The 23,506-nt window shown below is 47.7% G+C and overlaps 1 protein-coding gene across 1 annotated transcript; it reads left to right on the plus strand.

Moving 5' to 3' along the window:
• The first annotated feature begins 225 nt into the window (after nt 1-225).
• LOC136493947 (protein LIGULELESS 1-like) lies at nt 226-4,329 on the plus strand. The gene is made up of 3 exons (XM_066490073.1): nt 226-1,635; nt 3,428-3,582; nt 3,808-4,329. Exons 1-3 carry the CDS (start codon nt 956-958, stop codon nt 4,176-4,178), a joined length of 1,206 nt encoding a protein of 401 aa, XP_066346170.1. The 5' UTR covers nt 226-955; the 3' UTR covers nt 4,179-4,329.
• Nucleotides 4,330-23,506: the final 19,177 nt, after the last annotated feature.

A 23,506-nucleotide genomic window follows, 5' to 3' on the forward strand; every position in this document is an offset into this window, starting at 1 on the left:
ATGAGTTTTTCGACCGAGTTCGACCGTTTTCATCCTTAGAGGAGAGGAGAGCGATGCATGCAATGCACATGTACATCTGCAGGGCGCGGCATCATATATATATATATATATATATACACACACACACACACACACACACACACACACACACACACACACACACACACACACTAGCTCCTCCTCCCTTCAAGGCCACACATGCAACGGTGCCGTACGCTACGTTGAAACGGATACATACCCCCAGGCCCAGCCTAGCATACGGATGCAGGAGAGGAAAAACGGAGGGCAAACCATAAAGCAGCGGCAGCGCGGCTGCTATCACCACGCACCAACTCCAATTAAGATCTCCTTTGCACTGCTCGATCTCCGGCCCTCCGATCGACCCGCCACGATCTCTCTCTACTGGCCGGTCGGCCGGCCCTGGCTAGCTACTAGCTGCGCTGCGGCCTGCGGGCAGCGGGCGTCGCTAGATATAACTCAAAACTCACTCCACCACTCGTTTCATGGAACCCTAGACGAAAAGTACCCTCGCTCTCGCCGTCGATCTCCTTCTCTCTCCAGTCTCCACCCCCACGGCCCCGGCCCGCTAGCAGCAAAAGAGATCCCGGCCGAGAGGGGCGCTGCCGGCCGGCCGGCGCTAGCGCATATATCTGTGTCATCGCCATCACCCACCATGGCCCGGGCAACACCACCATACTAGTGTCTGTCGCGCCCTCCACCTGCGACGACTCAGCTAGCGATCGATCTCGGCGAGCTGTGTGCCTGTCCTTGCCGCCGTCCTCCCCTCCCCTCCGTCCCCTACGACTCCATTTCCGTGTGCTTGTGCGTGTGCTCCTGCTCCTGCTCCTGCTCCCTCCCCTCCCAGCTGCTAGCCGCGCGCGATCTGCACCTGCACCACAGATCGGCCGGCCGATCGATCGATCATAAAGCAACTAGCTAGCAGCAAGCGGAGAAGATGATGAACTTATCGGCTGCCGCCAACGCCGCCTGCGATGAGTTCCATTACTTGCCGTCCAACCCGGGCTCCGCTCCCCCTTCTCTGCTCCCAATCATGGAGCAGGAGAGCAGCATCCAGAGGGAGCATCATCATCAGCTGGGCTACAACCTCGAGGCCAACTCCCTGGCGCTGCTCCCCCCGTCCAACGCCGCCGCGGCCGCCGCCGCCCACCACCACGCCACCACCATCGCCGGCGGCCACAGCCCCCACGACATCCTCCAGTTCTACCCTGCTTCCGCCTCGCACTACCTCGCCTCCGCCGCAGGCGCCGGCGGCAACCCCTACAGCTACTTTGGCTCCGCCGGGACCGGGAGCACCTTCCACCAGTCGTCGTACTACCCGCCGGCCGCGCCCGAGTACTACTTCCCCACCCTCGTCAGCTCCGCCGAGGAGAACATGGCCAGCTTCGCCGCTACGCAGCTGGGGCTCAACCTCGGCTACCGGACCTACTTCCCGCCGAGAGGAGGGTACACGTACGGCCACCAGCCGCCGCGCTGCCAGGCCGAGGGATGCAAGGCCGATCTCTCCAGCGCCAAGCGCTACCACCGCCGCCACAAGGTCTGCGAGCACCACTCCAAGGCGCCGGTCGTCGTCACCGCCGGTGGACTGCATCAGAGGTTCTGCCAGCAGTGCAGCAGGTCAGTCAGTCAGTGGATTCGATTCAATTCAATTCATCGATGCTAGATGCACATCGATCTCTGAAACCTGGTTCTCGAGGGGGTAAATAAGCTACCTTTACGGTCGGGTTGGGTAATTAATACTTCAGATATCTATGTAGATCTTGTCTACACATACATCTCTGAAATCATCACGGGTTGCATTAAGTGATCTCAAAGTCGCCTTCAGTTCATTGGCCAGCTTGATCGAAACTGATTTCATGAAAGCTCTCACGTTTGGTTTGGCTCTCTTCCAAGCTAGAATTTTGTCAGAGAAATCTTTTTGGTTGAGCGATTACTTTGTTTCGTCTAATGATATATCACTTACCGTTTTTGTGGATAACTATTTTACCTTTTTTTTAGTTTAGTTATAAAAGTCAAATTGAACAAAGGGTGAAAGCTATTGCTTTAATTTTCCTTGATATCATCCTTGCCCTTGTTTATCTCTGACTTCGTCTCTTCAGCTGCATTTTAAGCAAATCCCAGTTAGACCTACATTTCGTTATATATGTTTCCATTTCATGAGCGTTCTCCAAAAAAAACTCATATTTCTTGAGACAATACAAATATCAGCTTATCATCACAAAATGGTTGTACTCCTACTTAGCAACTACTACTTCTCGATCTACATACTATTATATGACAATTAAATCCAACGACAAAGCCAACATGCTGAATTGACAAAATCCAGTTAACACAAAATGCAAAATACTTACTGGCTGAAAAACTAAAGATCTGTAAGCCATGTTCTCTCTTCATATCCCTTTGCCCTTGAAATGTGTCCTCAATAACAAGGCATTTTTCTGTTCGCCATTTGCAGAAATTTGTCCTTGATTTTTTGTCTCTTCTCCTCTTCCAGTTTATTTCTTCCATGGAATTATTTACTCCTTTCCACTTATTTCTTCCTTGGCATTACTCGTTTCCATTTATTTCCTTGACTTCTCCTTCGCATTTCCGATCGAGTAGTTATTGCTTGACACAGTGAGCTGGCTGTACAAGCATTGGCCTCTCAAAAGTCAGAAGCAAGGCTACTTTCTTCCAAGTATCGGAAGACTTTGTACAGCCGGCGTACGTACGTACGAGCAAAAATTGCAAATGCAAGCAACAACGTACGCCTTAATTCTCTCTACCCTCTCTCTCTCGCTCGCTCGCTCGTATATTGTTTCTCCTCCAGCAAGTGGCTGGTATAGTAGCAATCTATTCGGTGGCCAGAGAAGATATATATATACGTCTCTTGCTTACCGGCCAATCCATATGGACCGGCCGGACCTGCAAATAGATCTCATCTGAAGAGCATGCACGTGTGAAGTAATTACCGGCAATGCATTTAAGGGTAAACAGGGTCTCTCCCAGAATGATTCACCACGTTGAGACACACCATATGAGTCAGTTGCAAAACTCCAAGCTGTCTGCAGGGAAGAACAGTGGAGATATATGTTTCTCATGTTCTGGATCATCATTAGTAACATGCCATTGGTCCCCGGAATGTTCCTTTTTTCAGTTCTAGATGTTTTTACTTGAGGAAATGGACTCCTGGACTGAAATATCTCCCATCATATGCATGTACTAGGCATCATCAACTCATCATGCATTAGTATTGCTATATATGTAGGTGATACTAAGTTAGCCATCATATAATCCTACTACAATATATGAGTGATATATATACTGCGTGACTTTGCTGGTTAGTTGGTATTTCATGTGTATGTATGTTTTCATATAACCCTTGCTTCAATTCTTTTTCTCTTTTTCATCGTCCATCTTTGTCACTCAGATTCCATCTGCTGGATGAGTTCGACGATGCCAAGAAGAGCTGTAGGAAACGCCTAGCGGACCACAACCGTCGCCGCCGGAAGTCAAAGCCTTCGGATGCTGATGCCGGCGACAAGAAAAGGGCACATGCGAACAAAGCAGCTGCTGCTAAAGACAGTACGTGATATATATGCTATACTCGATCTCTACACTCTATTTTTCTTTTCTTATTACTGCTGTGTCTCCAAAACGTTTCCTCTTTTATTGAGAGACTGAACACACAAAGGTGCTCAGTTGTGCACTACGACAACATGCACATGCTTATATATAATTGACCTATATACATAGCCTGTTCGTTTTAGTAACATGGACACCATTTCATTGGAATCAAAATCTCAACAGAAGCAGGAAGTAGCAGCAAGAACATGGACATTGGAGATGGGTTGGGTACACAGATACTGGGAAGTGCACTCTTGTCCAAAGAACAAGATCAAGCCATGGATCTTGGAGAGGTGGTGAAAGAAGCAGTGGATCCCAAGGGGAAGGCATCAATGCAACAGCACCACGGCATCCATCAACAGCATCACGGCTTCCCCTTCCATTCATCGTCATCAGGCTCTTGCTTCCTCCAGACCCAAGCAGTTTCCAGTGATACCACATCAAATATGGCTCAAGTGCAAGAGCCAAGCTTAGGGTTTCACCATCAGCACCACCAACACAGCAACATCTTGCAGCTCGGCCAGGCTATGTTTGATCTCGACTTCGATCACTAGTCAATATGTGTGATGCACTCTCTCTTTCTCACCCCCTCCCTCCCTCCCTCCCTCCCTCTCTCTCTTTTGTTTGTGCGCGTACTCCGAATATTTTTTCCCTATTAAATTATCTGTGTTAATTACTGTAATGTGGACATAATAATGATAGTCTATGTTTGCCATGCAATCATCCATATTATAATTAATCATTTCATTGCTCATTAGGGTAGTCCCAATGGTGCATTGATGATGGTTTCTATCCTCATTAAATGATTTGCCACGTAGGCAAAATGCTGACATGGCAACGTAATTAATGAAGAAAGAGAGCAAAAATCATAGACCTGGTTTCTTCATGAAGAAACCAGGTCTACTCTTGACCCAATGCACCAAGAAACCATGAAATCGTCATTGGGGAGAAACCACCAGTTTCTAGGGAGCTCGTGTCGCACTCCCATTGGAGGAAAAGATAGAGTTGGGAGAGAGAAAGAGAAAATAGTTATTACTCATAGAAACCATGGGTTGGAAAGGAGTACTTTTTTGGTGCGATATCCTATGTTATAGAAACTACTAGTTTCTTTCGTTGGGACTGCCCTTATAGCAGTACTTCTTTGCTGCACGTGTACTTGCAATCCTCTCTATTATGTATAGCTAACCATTTTAGTGCTCCTCTATGGGCCGGGTAAGGGTAAGCAGGTTAGTTACCTCATCGAAATAACTTGTGTGTGATTAAAGAAAAAATATGTCTACTAAGCTTTAATACACCTGTCAACATATTTTGTTAAATATAAGAACTATTCATGCAAGGACAGATATGAGTCTCCATCTTATGAGTGAGTGGTTAAGTCTTACTTTCAAAGTACAAGGTAAATATCCAGAAACGGCAAACAATATTAGTTGAGAGGAATTTAGAATACACATAAACATGTCAAGCTATCTTTTCGCGCTCTGTTATATACATGGTACCGAACCTTTTTTTTAGTACTCGTGGATGCGTGCATGTGAAACTCAACTCAGTGCATTACACAATGTGTATAAACATGTTTTTCATTCGTTCCAGTGGCATCAATGCTAACTAAATTCTGGAATAATTAAATGAACAGGAGTATATAGTAGAAGTTGCAGAGCAAATTTATGGTGCGATATATGACTAGTAGAAAACTATACTCAACTTCCAACCAAATTGATTTAGTCTTTTCTGAACTTTCGCTTTCAAATAGATCAGTTGAAATCTATAGATCATTGTGTGTGTAGTTGTAATCTTCGTTGAGATGGTGGACAATTCATGCTATATATAAGCTGCTAGCTATATATATGTTGCTGTGCAACTTTTGGTTAAACAGTATATGTTTTGACCAGTTGTTGTTTTTCATATATATACTAGTAGGCTAGTAGTATATGTTCAGCTAATAGGTTGCTTGAATTTAATTTGATAGTTGGCCAGAAAAGCCAATATCCAATAACTTGTAAATGTCAACGCAGCATATATCATTACATATGGATACAATATTCCATCTATGATTAGGATTTAGTCGGTCGTAAACATCCAATTAGCTATCATTAGTTTCAAGTACATATATACAGTAAAAAATAGGCATATAATTTAAGGATTGAGATTGTCCTGGTACAATCACTAAGCATGCATGCATGCACTCTTTGACGTGCGTGTGGATATCCTGGCTAATTTTTAATGGTCCATCCTGCTTGTAAACCGGAATTGTCACAAGGATGGATGAACCCAATGCAAGAACAGGAATGGATAAGATGAAATGATCAATGAACATGTAATGCTTCTGAATGAGAAGGTGCAATGTATCATATATAAGGCATCATCAATCACTTCACACTGCTGGCCCTATTAAATTGACAGCTAGCTTTGATATTGTTTTCTAGTTAGGAAAATTAACCCTGGATAGTTGGAGAAGCTACTGTTTGGCACACATCAACCTAATCGTGGAAATATATATCGGATCTCGGATCAATAAGAATTAAGAGCATAACAAGCTACGGTAGCGGTGGTTGAAAGTTGACTTGTGCATGCAACTAACCCCGGGCGTCTTAATGCTGATCGATCAGCTCGATCGTTCGGCCAGCTTGTTTCTCAAGTGATGACACATCCATCAATGGTGGACAGCAATGCAATACCACTCTCCGTCGTCGTTTGCAATGCATTGCATTGTGTACAACACTTACTACATTCTTGTGGAATTGCATGCGTGCACCGCCACACATATAAATTATGGTATATGTATTAAAGAGTGTACGTGTTGTTACGGTTACATTTGTGTATGTACAGGCGTACGGCGGCCTTGCAGGTAGCGAGTGAAACATTGTGGTTGGCTCCAAACGAATGAGCACACGCATGTCTAAACCTGCATAGGCGAGCACTTAATTGTTCCAGTTTGTTCAGTGGGAGACGTTACTGGACCTGCAAGCTAAGCCACAGGTTTCCATCTTAACCTTGGAATGAAGCTATCCAATCAAGGACATGTCGGCGGTACGTACCACGTACGACGTAATTTGGCAACTATTGCCATGTCACTCTGTTCAGTGGAAGCGCCACTCACTCCTGGTACACATGTCATATTAATTATATATATATATATATGTATCACTATAGCAGACGCGTGCTTTGTCGAGTGCTGCACTCGGCAAAGAGCTATCGGCATATCCTTTCACGGCAAAGGCTTCTTTGCCGAGTGCCGCATGTCGGGCACTCGGCAAAGGATTTCCCGAGTGCCACGACAGCACTCGGCAAATAAAAGCCGCCGTGACGGCCAGGTCACGGTGACGGCCCCTTTGCCGAGTGCCACGCGTCGGCACTCGGCAAAGAAATGTATTTTTTATTTTTTTTAAAAAATGCTTTGCCGAGTGCCTGCATCTGGCACTCAGCAAAGCTTGTTTTCTTTTTTTTTTGAATTTTCTTTGCCGAGTGCTGTAGGTAGGCACTCGACAAAGCAGTTTTTTTTTAATTTTCTTTACCGAGTGCCTTGACCATGGCACTCGGCAAAGCTGGGAAGCTTAGTGTCCCAGATTCCCAGTTTTGCCGAGTGTCATGGTCATGACACTCGGCAAAGAAGTGAAAAAATTCAATTTTTTGGTTTTTAGTCTTCCATCGTTGCAAACAAGATATACACCATATATATATATAACACAACTATATATCACACAAATGTATATCACAATCCACCACAAACACAAACATAGCATACAAGTATCACAATCTCGACTTCCAAGTCCAAAGTCCAAACACACAAGCAAGTTCACAAAGTTCACAAGTGCATTATATCACAACGGCTGCCATTTGAAGCTCATGGCGACGGTCCGGGTTGGGATGGCCCAACGTGCGATCCCGGCGACCCTCCGAGGTGGTTCGACGCCGCCCCCGATTGATGCTGCACAAAATAGAAGAGATTGCACGTGAGTGACAAGAGAAGAGATAAATATGCAAGATAAATATCCGCCACTACCACCACCACCACCACATCACCGCCATCACCAACACTTCACCACCAACACTTCACCACCACCACCACCACCACACCACCACCACCACATCACCACCATGACCACCACCACCACCACACCACCACCACCACTAGGTTTCTCTAGGTTTCACTAGGTTTCTCTAAGTTTCAGCATAGAAAGTAAAACTTCGTACTTATACTCACCGGGATAGAATCAGGACGTTGTGGAGGTGGATCTAGAGCAAGCAGCGTCTGTGGGATCGCCCAACCTTGTTGCTGGCCAATTTGCTGCATGAACTTGATCATCTCGGCCATCTACCGCTGATCTTGCTCCCGCTGGGCCTCCAAAGCCTATAGCCTCTACCTCTCGGCCTCCCGCTCGGCCTGCAGTTCCTGCACCTGGGCCTGCAGCATTTGACCCCAATGTTTCAATAATGCATAGGTAAGGTATGTAAAAGTCAAAGAACGACGAATGAAATAGGAATGCTTACCTGGAGTGCTGACACCGCGGTCGGCCGTTGGTGTATGGGCACGCTTGAGCTCGTGCTTGCTGCTCGGAGCTGGTGGAGAGGAGGAGTAGAGACCGTGTTGAGGACGTCGTCGCCCATCCAGAACTGCCCATGCTTCTTGCCTTACCCCACCCTCATCACGAGCTGAGGATCAAGGCGCTCCTCGATTCTCGGATCATAGCCCGGCCCATGGACTGACCTTGCCGCCTCCGTGGACGAAGAGAGGCGGGTGTGGATGCTGGAGTTGGTGTACGCCTCAAGCGGGGCATCTGGGTCATACTCGATGTCGGCCGTCGCCTTGCCCATGTGAGCCAGAGCATATGCCTTGAGTTGACCAACTGGCTGGCCACCGTGTGCATCCGACTACGAGAAAGACAACAACATGTGGTTAGAAATGATGCAGAATTGAGCGCGGCTAGATTAGAGCAATGGCGGAGACTTACATATGCCTTTGCATATTTGCTGAGGCTGTGGCTACCCTGATGGTGAGGTACACCTAGCATCTACAAACGCCTGTCGTGGGCCTCCCCGTGCTTCTTCTGCCAGTCCCCGTCCAACCAGGTGTCCACAATATATTCCCAGCAATCGGGGTGGGTGACGCACCAGCTTGGAATCACCTACAGAACATCAAGTAGACGACATATCAGAAGATCAAATTAGGCATACTTAATCTCAAAAGAAATGAATATTCATGTTTTGTATTTACCTGTATGTACTGCTCCCTTGGCAGCGTCATCCGTCTTGCCTCCTCTTTGTTGACACGCCTGAGTAGGAACTTGGCGTTGTAGTCTATGTGGGCCTAGAGGCAGGACTCGTAGTGCAAGTCCGTGACACGCCATTTATAGGAAGCGTAAGTCACATGATACGCACTTTCCTCCTGTCCCTCCTAGATTCTAAAGAAGTCCTTGGATTGGGACGACTCTGCTCGTACCTTGTTGTGTGGAAGCGATATCCATTCACGTCATAAGCGTTAAATGACAAGACCTTCTAGTCAAAGCCATTGGCCACCTATCGTAATTCAGCACTTATAGACACATCCCTTTGGCGCTGCAAGTTCAAGCAGGAGAGAAATGAAATCAGGCAACTTGGAACGTCAAACTTAGTAAGAGCTAAGTTGGCCGATACCTTTTTGGAACCATGTAATGAAATCAGGCGAACCATGTTGAAGAAGGGTCTATCGTTCATGGTTAGAAGGTGGCCTTGAATGATGCCAGGATTCATCAAAAAATTCCCTGCACCGACAAGGAACAATGTTGTTGGATGTACAAAAGTTACGGAGTATGTAACAAGTTCGTTGAGAACTTACCCCAGATACGTTTCCACTTCGTCAAGGTTGGTCAACACGTAGAGCATGATCTTGCACCACTCTTCATAGCTCAAGGTCTTTGTGGTCGCTCCACTTGCTCTCCTGCGTAGCCCTTTGAAAAGGCTAAGGGTCGATTCATTTTCGTCCTCATTGTACCGAGTGGGTGGATTATGCACGCTAGGAAGGTTCTCATTATAGTATGTTGTTGTGAAGTTTGACACCTCCTCATGAATGAATGCCTCAGCAATGGAAGCCTCAATCCTGCCTTTGTTTCCACATTTCTTGCGAATAGTCTTTAGACATCTCTCGATTGGATAGCACCAACGGTTCTACACGGGCCCCCCATTCGTGCCTCGGACGAGAGGTGCAAAATCAAATGCTGCATCGACAAGAAAAAGCCAGGTGGAAAGATCTTCTCCAACTTATAGAGCAACAGAGGTGCCGCTTTTTCCAACTCCTCAACCACTTTCATAGATACCTCCTTGGCACAAAGCTGGTGAAAGAAAAAGCTCAACTCTGCCAGGACCTTCTAGACATTCTCAGGGATGTAGCCTCGAACCATCGACGGAAGAAGCTGCTCAATCCATATGTGGTAGTCATGACTCTTCATCCCTAAGACTCGGCCAGTCTCTGGGTTTGCTCCCCTCCTCAGATTCACTGCATACCCATCTAGAAACTTTAATGTCTGCATCCATTGTATCACTTCCGTTCTGTGCTTCTTTTCTAAGATGTAATCGGCCTTAGGCCTTTTCCATGGCTTACCGTCTCTTGGAGGCAGCATCTCTAGCTTTGGTCTATCGCATAGCATTGCCAGGTCCACTCTGGCCTTAGGGTTGTCCTTTGTCTTGTCAGGAATGTCCATGAGTGTTGCCCAAAGTGCTTCGGCGATATTCTTCTCAGTGTGCATTACATCTATATTATGTGGAAGGAGAAGGTCATCAAAATAGGGAAGCCTCTCCAAGCCCGACTTATGAGTCCACATATGTTCGACACCATATCCCACAAAGCAATCTTTCTTTGGATTATCTTTCTTTCGACTATCTTTCTGTGGATTGACCACGAGAGCATCTATCTGAGCATGAACCTGGGCATCAGTCATCTTCTGAGGTTCAGGGTCGGTCACCTTGACACCTTTCGTGAAGTTCTTGGTGTCTTGTCTGAATGCATGGTTAAGAGGGAGGAACTGTCGATTCTTGTCGAACAACAAAAACTTGCCACCCTTCTTCAAGCAAATGAACTCCAGAGTTGTCTTGCATACCGGGCATGGGAACTTCCCATGGACACACCAGGCATTGAATATCCCATACGCCAGGAAGTCATGCATGGAGTACTGGTACCAAACATATATTTTGAAGTTTTTCTTTGTAGCTCGGTCGTAAGTCCATACCCCTTCATTCCAAGCACAGATCAATTCATCATAAACAGGCTCCATGTACACACCCATTTTGTTTCCCGGGTGTCCAGGAATTATCAACATCAAGAATATGTTTTGACATTGAAGGAGGACCCCGGGGGGGGGGGAGATTGAGGGGGATAGCGAACACGGGCCAACAAGTGTATGGGGTCGACATCATTCCAAAAGGATTGAACCCATCCGTTACCAGCGCAACACGTATATTACGGGCCTTAAGATCTTTGTCACGATGCTTGTGATTAAAGCTTTTCCATGCTTCACCATCAGCTAGATGTACTATCTTGTCAGGATTGTATCGAATGCCATTCTTGTGCCATGTCATCTGTTTCGTGGACTCCTCGGTCATGAATAGCCGTTGGAGCCTCGGTATGATTGGAAGGTGCCGTAGGACTTTCATGGGGATCTCAAGCTACTCCTTCTGGCCATCACCTTTGTCTACCTCCACATACCTAGAGGATTTACACTTTGGATAGTACTTTGCATCCTTGTGATCTTTCCTAAATAGGATGCACCCCTTTGGACAATAATGTATCTGCTCATATGACATCTTAAGTGCACGAAGGAGTCTCTGTGACTCGTAGAAGCTGCTCGGCAGAATATGACCCTTCGGAAGCAGACCACCAATAACTGCCAACATACCATCGAAGCAGGCTCGACTCATGTTATACTGGGACTTCAACCCCATTAGGCGTCCAATGGCATCCAGTTGAGAAACCGTTGCCTTCTCGTGTAGGAGCTTCTATGCCAAAGACAACATTTGGTAGAACGCCTTTCTGGTTGGCTCTGGCTCCTCCTCCTCATCCTCCTTCTCCTCCTCCTCCTTCGTAGGTCTTTCAGCGAACGTTGCTTTGTGAAAGTCACATAACCATCCTGCTACCCCGCCATCAGCATCAAACGCCTCTCTAGTATGATGGGCTTCACCATGGAACACCCACCGGGTATAGTTTGGCGTAAATCCATACTTGCAAAGATGTTCCCCCATGATCTTCCTTGTTTTTCTTTTCATGTTTCCGCATTCGCTATAGGGACAGAATGTGTCTCTCGCTCCATTAGCTGCCTTGCCAAATGCTTTGTTCAAGAAACCCTCGGTCTTGTCCATCCATTTAGGGGTGATTTCAGCCTGACTTGGGCGGCCCGTGTACATCCACTCACGGTTATCCATCCTCTAGCATATACATGAGCGAGTAATATAACCACCAATTGCATCTGAACGGCGTGCCTACTGTCTAATGGGTGAGGATAGGTCCTAATCCCACCTGCGGGTGCGTAGATGAGGTTAGTTTACATGCTCTACTCCGATCCAAGACAGAATTTCGGCAGCACCTCCCCGCTGTTCTCTCGATACACGTCCTGGAAGGGAGAGTGTGTCTCTGGAGAACAATAGGGAGGTGGTGCCAAAACTCTATCTCGGATCGAAGCAGAACATGGAAACTACCCCATCTACGCATCTGTGGGCTGTCCAAAAAAGTGGACAATCTGAAACGGATACGGTCTTAGACTCTTAGATATGCGAAGATCCACATACCTCCAACCGTATCTGTTTCGAACAGGAGATGCCTAACTGGGTTACATCGATCTACGACAACGATAAGGAAGAGAGGTTATTTATACCTAGGGTGGCGGTGGAGTCAGGCTAGCGGGGCAGTGGTGAGGCGACGCTGTGCAGGCAGGACCGCAGCGCCGACGAAGATGATCGGGGTCGCCTACATACTCCGGGTCCCCTCCGACGAGTCTTGCTCTGCAAAAGAAGAATTATAATACTATAAGTTAAAAATTTCGGCAGAACCTCCCCTGTACGGGGAGGTTTCCAAAACCTGCAAGAAAAAAGTCGGCACGATGGCCGACAGCATATATACAGCACGAAGGCCCACACATCCACGTACGGCACGAAGGCCGTCAATGACATACAAGGCACGAAGGCCGATAACTGGGGGGCTTTATACCTTGGGTGGCGGTGGAGTCGGGCGACGTAGTGCCGGGGTCACCTTCGTCTCCAGCGAGGGGCGGGGACGACGACGGGGACGAACGGCGAGGGGCGTGGCTGGCGGCTGATGCTCCTCCTCCTCCCTTCTCCTTCCTCCTCCCTTCTCCTTCTTCCTTCTCCCTTCTCCTCTCCTCCACCTCCCTTCTCTCCTCTACTCCCCTGCTCCTCCTCTCCTCCACTCCAGCGGTTCAGGGGTGGGGGGCAACCGGGGCAGGACACCACCGGTAGGTCCACGTCCGGCGGTGGAGCGGGGCCGGGGCGGGGCCGGCTACGGCGGAGGTCGGGCGGCGGCGGGGCGGGCCCGGGGCGAGGCGGTGCACCACCGGCCGGGGAGGGCAGACCCGGGCGTGGGCCAGCCACGGTGGCAGGGCGGGGCCGGGGTGCGTGGCTGTGAGAGGGAGAGTGGGAGCGGGCCGGCCGGCCCGCTAGGGTTAAGTGGGGCGGCCCTTTGGCGAGTGCCGAGATGCGGGCACTCGGCAAACAAATTCAGGGGGGTTTCTTTTAATCCGAAAGTTGAAAAAAAAATCTGAATATTCTTTGCCGAGTGCTACAAGCCTGGCACTCGACAAAGAGGTTCCTTTGCCGTGTGCCAATTCCGACACTCGGCAAGTATTTTTATTTTTTTTATTTTTGTTTTCAAATTTTTTCTGTGGCATTTATACAGTACCTTGAAGCACATGTTCCGATTTGGAACTTTTCTATGACTTTTTGGTATATTTTTTAAATTTTTTATGTTTACTTGAATTTTTCTCGAAAAAGTAAATTTGAACTGTAGGTGCATGAAATATTGGAATTTACCAATTCAAAAAATGGTATTCATGTTTTTGAGTGTATTTTGAGGCCGTGTGCAGGGACATTCCTGAAATTTCGAACATCTGTTTCACGAAACATGACCACCAACTTGTTAAAAAAGTGTTTTTTAATTATATAAAATGCAAACGAAGTCCGAAAATCACGAAACTTGTCGAGGTGTCGTGTCATCGCATGTAGAGGCTGTGGCAAAAAATTTAGAAGTTTCCAAGTAAGTTGTGACGTACGATGCCTAAAACCCAGACATCTCCACATGTGACGAGATGTCTAGGTTTTAGGCATCGTACGTCACAACTTGCTCGGAAACTTCTAAATTTTTTACCACAGCCTCTACATGCGATGACACGACACCTCGATAAGTTTTGTGATTTTTGGACTTCGTTTGCATTTTATATAATTAAAAAACACCTTTTTAACAAGTTGGTGGTCATGTTTCGTGAAACATATGTTCGAAATTTCACGAATGTCCCTGCACACGGCCTCAAAATACACTAAAAAACATGAATACCATTTTTTGAATCGCTAAATTCCAATATTTCATGCACCTACAGTTCAAATTTACTTTTTCGAGAAAAATTCAAGTAAACATAAAAAATTTAAAAAATATACCAAAAAGTCATAGAAAAGTTCCAAATTGAAACATGTGCTTCAAGGTACTGTATAAATGCCACAGAAAAAAAATTGAAAACAAAAATAAAAAAATAAAAATACTTTGCCGAGTGTCGGAATTGGCACTCAGCAAAGGAACCTCTTTGCCGAGTGCCAGGCTTGCAGCACTCGGCAAAGACAGCACGTTTGCCAAGTGCTAATGGCCAGCACTCGGCAAAGGATGACGGAGGGACCACCGGCGTCGCCTGAGGTATTTTGCCGAGGGTTATTCTTTGCCGAGTGCCTAACACTCGGCAAAGAGGACGTTTGCCGAGTGTCCCTCTTTGTCGAGTGTTTGGCACTCGGCAAAGACGGCCTTTGCCGAGTGCCGGGTTTGTCGAGTGCGGCACTCAGCAAACTGCCTCTTTGCCGAGTGCTCGTGTTTCGACACTTGGCAAAGCGCCGAGCATTCGGCAAAGAGCACGTCTCCCGTAGTGTATACTCCTATATATATATAGGTGTCGCCACGGGTTTCTAATATAAAACAATAATACTGTACCACCTAATAAAGATGTTTTTGTTTAATAAAAGCATGTTGGACTCCGCAAAAGAAAAAAAAACATGATGGGTTAGGTGAAGATCTTTTTTTAATCATCATATAGCGATACATATCAACCTAGCTGATTTGGTTTTTTTTCTCACCTTCTAACATTCTTCAATACCTTCTGCGCACTCTAGAGAACCAACACCTCTAGCTCTCCAGCTTTGCCTAGCGAGAAATCCGGAATAGAGGATGATAATATTTGGAGAGTAAATTAAATAAGTTGTTGGAAGGTGTTTTTTTCAACCAAAATCTTAACTCTGATATCAATTAGGAAAAGATATAAAGAGCCTCTTGGAGATGCTCTAACAAAATTATTACTAACCAAGAGCATCTCCATCCGTCTTTTTCCATGCTCGAGCAGTTCTCTCTCTTTTTCTAGTGGCCACCAATATCTCCACGTATTGTCTCCTTTCAAGTAAAGAGTGAGTTGCATCTCCCCTAATAGTCAAGGGCCCACCAAACTATCACTTGCCTCCCCCATGCTACTCTTCCCTTCGGTGGACCAACGCCTCATGTGGACCAACGCCGGTGCTGACGTGCACCTCCATGGCCGGACCCGTGTGTTGTGGCTGCGACGACCTCCACACCCTAGTTTTGGACACTACCCTGCAGTGGCTCATCCTCGTGGAGGACCTCGATCGGTACCTACACGGAGGCGGCATGAGATGGCGGTGGTGAGGACTGTGTGCGCGCGCGCGCTTAGCTAGATGAACGAGCTCTCCACTCGTTAGGGTCGGAGCTTCAGGGAGGGGCCAAGGCTAGGACTATTGTGGCTGGGGTCAGGGCTGTCGAGACGATGGCCAGAGTCAGGGATGCCGTGGCGTGGCCGGGGCTGACTCAATGGGACTATGACTGGGGCTAGCACGGCTATGGCAAGGGCTGAGGACAAGGTCGGCATTGGGGCTGGGGCTAGCATTGTGATGGCCGGGGTCGGGGACGACGATGGCGCGACAGGGACCTGTCACGATTCCGATGCTACGATGGAAAGAAAGGGGAAAATGAGAATAGATAAATTAATTACAATCTGACAGGTAGGCACATTGTGTTGGGAGAGATTATTGGAGATCAGATGCAACACCTCTCCAAATAATCTAGAAAATAATATTGGGCCACCCCATTATGATTTTATTGTAGTAGTACTGAGGAGTAGTTGGAGATGCTCTAACCCATTGACCGGTGTTCCAGCATGGCCTATAGAATCTTACATCATATAAGTAATACTCCCTCCGTCCCCCAAAAAAGTGATGTCATGTGATTTAAAATTTGTCATAGAAAAAATGATGTTGTGAGCTTTAGACATGCTTTTGGCCCACAGGAAGTCTGCATGCTTCCATGCAGAGCATGTTAATTATTAGGCAAGTAAAGCACGAGATATCTTTTTTAAGGGAATCAAGTCCAACAAACCAATGGTATTAGGGACATTTCTCTTCTCTATTAATATGTCTGAAAAATCCTAGAACATCACTTTTTGGGACGAAGGGAGTATTAGAAAGCTATATGGATTAGTACATATAACTAATCAAAGTTAGTTATCTTTACTGTCTACATTTATTCATAACACAATACCAATTTAGGTACTCTATAATCTCAATCGCAGTTGCGGTAAATTTACTGATCACTCTATGTATGTTTTCATCGTTTGACTGCACCTATATATGGTTTTTTTTTAAATGTATTTACTAAACCTTACCTTCTGTTATATTAGCCTTTGTTGCATCTTTTTTATATAATGAATCTATCTTTGGTTTTTGAACTTTTGATTTTATTAGTTACTAGCAAATATGTCCGTGCGTTGCAACGGGATGTACATCTTGTGTGGTCAAATTAAAAACTATCACTGTTCTATCTACATCTCTTCTATTTTATATGACATAAGCACAACTTCGATACAAGTTTTAAGATAACCTGAATAGCTATGAATCCTAATCCAAATAGATATATCTATTCTAAATAACCTAGAGGAACCCTAATTCAAATATAAAAGAATAAAAATAAGACAAATCTTTCCTAAATAGGAATCCTAATTCAAATAGAAAAAGATAAAAATAAAACAAATCTTTCATAAATAGAAATCCTAATTCAAATAGGAAAGAATAAAAATAAGACAAATCTTTCTTTAATATTAAACCACACAAAAAGAATCATAATTCACATGACCTAGACTCTTTAACGTGATTTTCTCCATGCCGTGTCTGTATGCTCCTCTTGATTTCTTTTTCCGTGTTTCACTTTTTTTTGTCCCTCACCGTGTTTCTCTTTTTTACTTTCCTTTTCCTTTCCAGTTTTTCTTTCACGTTTGCGGACGACCCAATATGTTTTGGAATCGGACTCCGTATCATGCTAAGCTATTCTAATTTGTATGAGCACAAGTTATATATAACAACCCGGATGAAAGAAACTCTCCATTGTCTGATAGTTAGAGGGAGACAGATAAAAAAATAGACGGACAAAAAAATAGGCTAAAATTTTGCCTCTTTATTAATAGGTATAGATAGATATAGATATAGATTGTAAAAAAAATTACGTTTGATACACCTACTGAGTCTCTTAGAGAAGACAGGAAATAAAGCGATCCAAACAAATTTTAACTCGACCATCTCCATTTTTTCTGCTAGACGCTCTGTTGGGCCACTTTATGCACTGCCTTTGCAGGCCCACGGAGCCTCATGCTTCAATGTTCTCCTGGGCCAACCAGTTGCCCTGTTGGGCTACCTTGTTGCCACTTTTCTTTTCCGAAAAAAAGTATATTTTAGTTTTATGAACTATCGCCGGAGTCCAGCTTAGGCGGAGGCAAGATTTTTAACCATAGAGATGGCTATTTTGGTAATAACGACAATAACCACACATGATGAAATGCGCGCATGTGCATATATACCTATATCTATATATTTAGTTGGCAAGAATGTAGATAATAACCAAATAATGTTTATTTTGTGATAGAAAGGTAAGCAAAAAGTCTAAAATGACACTGAAAGTTATAGAGAGAGGAAGAAAAATTTAGTTATTAGCTCTAAGTCTGTAATCTCCACTCAACTAACATAATTCAAAAGCAAAAAAATCACTGTAACAACAGGAATAAAAAGAGAGGGGGAAGATAAAGAAAGATAATTTTAAAGCATATAGATGCCATTAGAGAATAATAGGGAGAGAGAAAGTTGTTCAACAAAATAGGGAGAGAGAAATAACGACACGCACTAAGTACGGTACTGCTAGCGTCCGAACGTCCGGACGGATGCGCACGTCCGGATGCTCGCGCCTGCACTTCGCCCCCGTGCTAGCCCGACCAGGCGTATGAGCCTCGCCCGACCCCTCACGCCCACTCTAGCAGCTGCAACAGGCGAGGTGACATTGCAACATGTACACACACCCGATCTATATTTGAAATATCCAGATGCAACAGTTGCAACATACGTTTGAAGACAAATGAAACACTTGAAACATCCTTCTGTACTTGCAAAAAAAAACTAAAAATACTTGAAAACCATTGCAAACATACGCAGCGTCTAGATAAAACACTTACAACATGTGTCAAACATATGCAATATTCAGATAAACACACTTGCAACATACGTCTCGAAACACAGATGAAACATTGGGAGCGGACACTTGCAATATATGTGTACAACCATTGCAACATATGCAACATCTTCGATCTACTTTTGCAACATTCGTAAGAAACACTTGCACACTACTACAACAATCTTAACCGAGGCGGGCAAAAAGCATTAACCGAGGTAGTTTTCCAACCGCCTTCGTCGAGAGGTCACGGTTAATCGGGCCTTTAATGGAGGCGGTTGGCCCCCCGCCTTGGTTAATCAAATAAAAAACAAAAAAAAAGAAAGCCCATGGACAAGCCCAGCGAGCCTATCCACGCGCCGTCGCCGCCGCTCGCAGGTGACGGATCCTTGCCGGACTGCCGGGATCCGCCTGCCCGCCTCTAGATCTGGTCGCCCGCCGCCGGATCCGGCCGCACGTCGCTAGATCGGGCCACACGCCACCGAGAACCGACCGCCCTATGCCGGATCTACGAGCTAAAGGGCATGGAGGGGAGGAGCGCCGCCGGATCTAGAGCAAGGGCACGGCTACGGCCCCCAGCCACCGTGCCGCCGCCGGGAGAGGAGGGGAGGAGAGCCGCCGCAAGCTCATGCCGCAGCGCCGCCACCGGGAGAGGAGTGGACAAGCGCTACTTATTAGCTCGTGCCACCACGCCGCCATTGGGAGAGGAGGGGAGGGGGCACGTAGCTAGGAGAGGCCACGCCCGCTCCACAGTGCTGTGCGTAGCGCGCACCGCCACGCCGCTCGTGATGGAGGAGAGAGCGGAGGAAGGGAGAGAGAGTGAGAGAGTGGAGGAGGGAGGGTCGCCACTGTGTGGGGGTATGAGGGAGGCATGCCGCTGTGGAGTAGTAGGGAAGGGTGTCGCTGTGCGGAGGCGTGAGGCGTGCGGCACGACTGAGGGAGAGAGAGGTAGGGATGGAAGTTAGGGTTTGTCATGCTTGCGGTATATATACTAGTGTCGGTGTTTTGGATCGGCGGGCCCTCAACCAACTAGTGAAAATGTACTGCGTGCCCCTAATCCTGGATGGTGATGCAAAGAGACACAAGGTTTATACTGGTTCAGGCGATAGATGCCCTACGTCCAGTCTGAGAGATTGATCTTGTATTCCTTGCACCAAAGTGCTTGTAGTAGGGGGTTACAAGCAGGGCGAGAGAGGGAGCTAGTCCTAGGTCTCTACGTGGAGCGGTGTGGATTGCTTGAGATGTTGATCTCAGGCAGCGGGGAAGCGTGCGTATTATAGAGTGTTGAGCGTGTGTTCGTCTGAGCGTCTAAGTCTACCTTCCGTCTGCGACCGTCTGTGCCTCTCTCTAGAAATGGCCCCGGTCTCTCCCTTTTATAGTTGAAGGGGGGACAGGGGTGATACATGTGTTTGCTACGCGGCGTCCTGTGAGCGAAGGTGGCATTTCCGAGCCCTATAGCTTGTCACTGTGGTGGTATGGTCGACGAAGCGGTCGTGTCCTTGATGCACCAGAGCAACGCGCCGGTCACACCCGATCCTGTGCGACATGGGTGCTCCAGTGATAGCTTGACACGGGGTATTGCGGATGACGTGCCGGTCGCTGTGTGTTGACAGTGTAAAAAGCCGAGGCTCAGTTGGTGCCGAGGCCGAGCCATCGTGGGGGGCTCGGTGGGCGCGAATCTCAAGGCTGCCGAGACCCTGAAGTGGATTACCGAGGCCCAAAGGGAGCAGTTGGTCCTATACACTGATTCCAAGGCTACAGTGACCCAGACTTGACTCCCCACACTGCGTTGTTCCTGGAGCAGGGGTTAGGTAGCACAGTGCAGTGCGGGCGTTAGTCGGGGGCACAGTACCGAGCACAACTGAAATGACCTGATTTCCATGAAGGAAAATCCACAGAGTCGAAATGTAATAAGACCGTTGTAGATCATATTACCCAAATTCCAGTCGAATATCACATCCATACAACGTAATATCAGAGTATAAATAGTGTGGAATTACATAAATTATTACATCGCCACATTGGCGAAATCAAAAGTAGCATTCATTCAGAACAGCTTGAAGATAAGATCGCCAAACTCGAGCGTAGGAACGAACCCCTCAACCGTCAAACTCCTCAGAGCTATACTCCTCAGCAGAACCTATGTGCCAAAGTTTATCAGTATGATTTGTAGTGGCCACTCCCACCCTATGAGCAATGCTTTGTGGAAATTGGATGCAAGTTGGATATAATCACAAGGAACTTATAAGGCTGCTATTTCCTATGTATTAGCATATCAAGTATATAATAGTATAGTCAAGTTTTAACACCATTCCCACACACATTCCACCCCATTTCAGTCTAGAGCCAGGTTTCGATCCTGGGATTGATATACCACCATCTCCATATCATCACCATACCATCGCTCAGTCGATAGGCCAACTCCCTCTCAGCACTATCTCATGGCCCGTAGCCCCTGCCTACGACCAACACTCTCTCATGGGGGAAGAAGAGAAGGACTCATCTCGCTATCTAGTTTAAGCGAAACCCAGGAAAGGTCCATAGCCGACTAGTCGGCATATGTATCGATCGATCAATCATACACTCTGCAGAGGTTTTACATAACCACAAGATCTGCCTTCTTCGCTGACCGTCGTCAACTGGGCTAATTTCAGCCACCTGCTAGCCTAGGATAATGCCACTCTACCATTCAGCCCTGGTACACCCCAAGTCTAGTCTAGGGTGGCTGAAACTATGAGTCATGAGCTGAGTCCACAAGGTCTCCGTGAAGTCTCGGAAGGGTGTGGGGGAAATCCTCCATGCCCCGTACCTCCTTGCACTGTCCGCTATCAACCTAGCAGTAGTGGCAATATCCTACCAAGTAGTCTGGCCGTCCCGCACCATATAGGGCGAGTGGTATGTAAGGCTTCCTGGTGAGTCTGAGTACTAGTAAGTCCTTAGAGATGACCAAGCCAGAATGTCTTCATTAGGGTTTTACCATGCCACCACAACACCTCCACCCCGGGCTCCTCCCATCACAGGTTCACACCCAGGGCCACCTCATATCACCATTTACCCACCATAGGTATCCATTCCAGGGGTGCCCAGGTAGCACCTCACGGCAAGACTTGCCCCAGGCTCGTCGTATACTCCAACTTGGTCGACACAACCCTTACCCTCCACACACCCAAGTCACACACGCAACACTCTCCCCATAGTCCAGATAACTCCAGTTTCCACCACGCATCAATATGGTATATATAAGCGTAGTAGAAATAATAAGCAGTGAAATATAGCAGCAAGCGTGTGACTTAGCCTAACAGCAGGGTGAGCAGGGGTAAGGTTGCGTCAAGGTAAAGGCCATCAAGAAAGCATACTACCATGCAAGTCCTATCATAGTGTGATTATAACAATAAAGTAAAGCAATAGCAGCTCTATATTAGCCATGCGTAATAGGTGCTACGAGATTGGGTGGAATGTGGCACCTTCAGTGTAGTCGTCTCCATACTCCTCATGGTACTCTCGGTCCTCATCCATTAGGTTCTCCTCCAAGTCTACAAACGATCGCATTATAGTCGCGTTAGCGATGTCTATAGAATAGTACAAAAAGCAATGAAAATTCAAAAGAGCCAAATGCACTCAAACATGGGTTCATTGCGTAGAGCTCAATTTTAGATGAATTTTGGTCCTGGTCTTGTCTGAGTTCGTATGAATTAGTTATGACATCAGTATGACGTTAGCATGATGTCATCGTCTCGGCTCTGGTACTGACAGGTGGGTCCAGAGCTGCTGACGTCATCGTGACCATCATCATGACGTCACCTCGGCTGTGTTTGTCACTGACAGGTGGGACCCGCATGACATCATCATGACGTCAGCATGACGTCACCCACTAACAAGTGGGTCCAGCGGCTCTGTGTCGCTGACTTGTGGGCCCGGTCAACGGTCAGCTCAGGCTGGGTCCAAACTAGGCCGGTTGGGCCTAGATACGGGCTAGGCTTTGGCCCGCCACGTGGCGCGCGCTGGTACGGCCACGTCGTCTTACTGGGCCACTAACAGGCCGTGGTCCATGGGCGCAAGTGAGGCGCGGTTCATGGTGAACCCGCCTGTGTTGGTCCATAGACCGCAGAGCCAGTCTATGAAGGACTTGGTCCACTTACTCCTTCCCAGGGTTCGGTTCACGTGCACCAAGTGCATGGACGTGTGGCCGGCGAGGGGAAAATCTCCTTCTCTTCCCTGACGGGGCTCCCGCCGGCGGTGAGGTCACCGGTGAGCCTCACCCGCGGCGCTGGTGTTCAATTTAGGTGGGCAAAAGCATCGCCCCGCTATGGAAACATGATGGTAAGGTCGAAGCGATGAGTAGGTTCCCCATGGGGCTGGCCACGGCGACGGAGGTCCGGCTATGGCGTGTCGACGGCGGCAGGGCGATGTGGTGGCTGGGAGCATGCTTGGCGGGGCGCGTGAGCTTCCCGTGACTCCAGTGAACAGGGCGGGCGAGACAAGGAGGCACCAGGCGCTCCCAGCAGTCCTGGCCATGGTGGAGTCGAAGCGGTTGTGGCGGCGCTCTGGCCACGGCGTGGTGTGGTCAAACGGGGGTCCTCCGGTGGCCTTCGTCTACCTCGATCACGAGCGTGGCGTGTTCCACGGCGAGGAGGAGCCAGCCAAGGTGGTGGCGTCACCTCTACCGTGGTGATGCGGCCGCGGTGGCTTCGCCATGGCCGTGTTCGTGGCTGTGGTGTGCACACCCATGCGTGCTCGTGTGCGTGCTGCAACACGTTCTCATGCCGATTTGGCTCGACATTGTGTGCGGCATGTGCGTGCGTGTAGGGCATCGCGTGTGTGGCTTGCGTTGGCATGCTCGAGCCAGGATGGCTCGACGTCGCCACGGCGTGCTTGGCGCGTGTGCGTGCGTCGGCGTCCATGGGGCTAGGAGGAGGTCTCAGCAGCGAGAGGCTCACCGTGCGGTGCTTGGCGGTGTTAGGTGGTGGTGCGGTGGTGAGGTGCTGCCTAGTGGTGGAAGCCGTGTCATTGGAGTAGGCGCTCGGGCGGCGCTCCGAGCTCCGGTGGTCGATGACTCCGAGCTCCCTGCTCGCCTTCCTCCTCTAGGTCCTCCTCTCGGCCCTCTTCTCTCGGAGTGGTGCGGGCAATTGGGCCACCGAACGGCGGCAGTGGGCT

The sequence above is a fragment of the Miscanthus floridulus genome, chromosome 11 (genome assembly GCF_019320115.1).
Source record: "Miscanthus floridulus cultivar M001 chromosome 11, ASM1932011v1, whole genome shotgun sequence".
Taxonomy (NCBI): domain Eukaryota; kingdom Viridiplantae; phylum Streptophyta; class Magnoliopsida; order Poales; family Poaceae; genus Miscanthus; species Miscanthus floridulus.

What these genes read in the sequence shown, in the direction of transcription:
- LOC136493947 (XM_066490073.1), top strand. Translation starts at nt 956, where the DNA reads ATGATGAACTTATCGGCTGCCGCCAACGCCGCCTGCGATGAGTTCCAT. An exon ending in TTCTGCCAGCAGTGCAGCAG is followed by an intron (nt 1,636 to 3,427) that starts GTCAGTCAGTCA and finishes TTTGTCACTCAG; the next exon opens with ATTCCATCTGCTGGATGAGT. An exon ending in AGCAGCTGCTGCTAAAGACA is followed by an intron (nt 3,583 to 3,807) that starts GTACGTGATATA and finishes AAATCTCAACAG; the next exon opens with AAGCAGGAAGTAGCAGCAAG.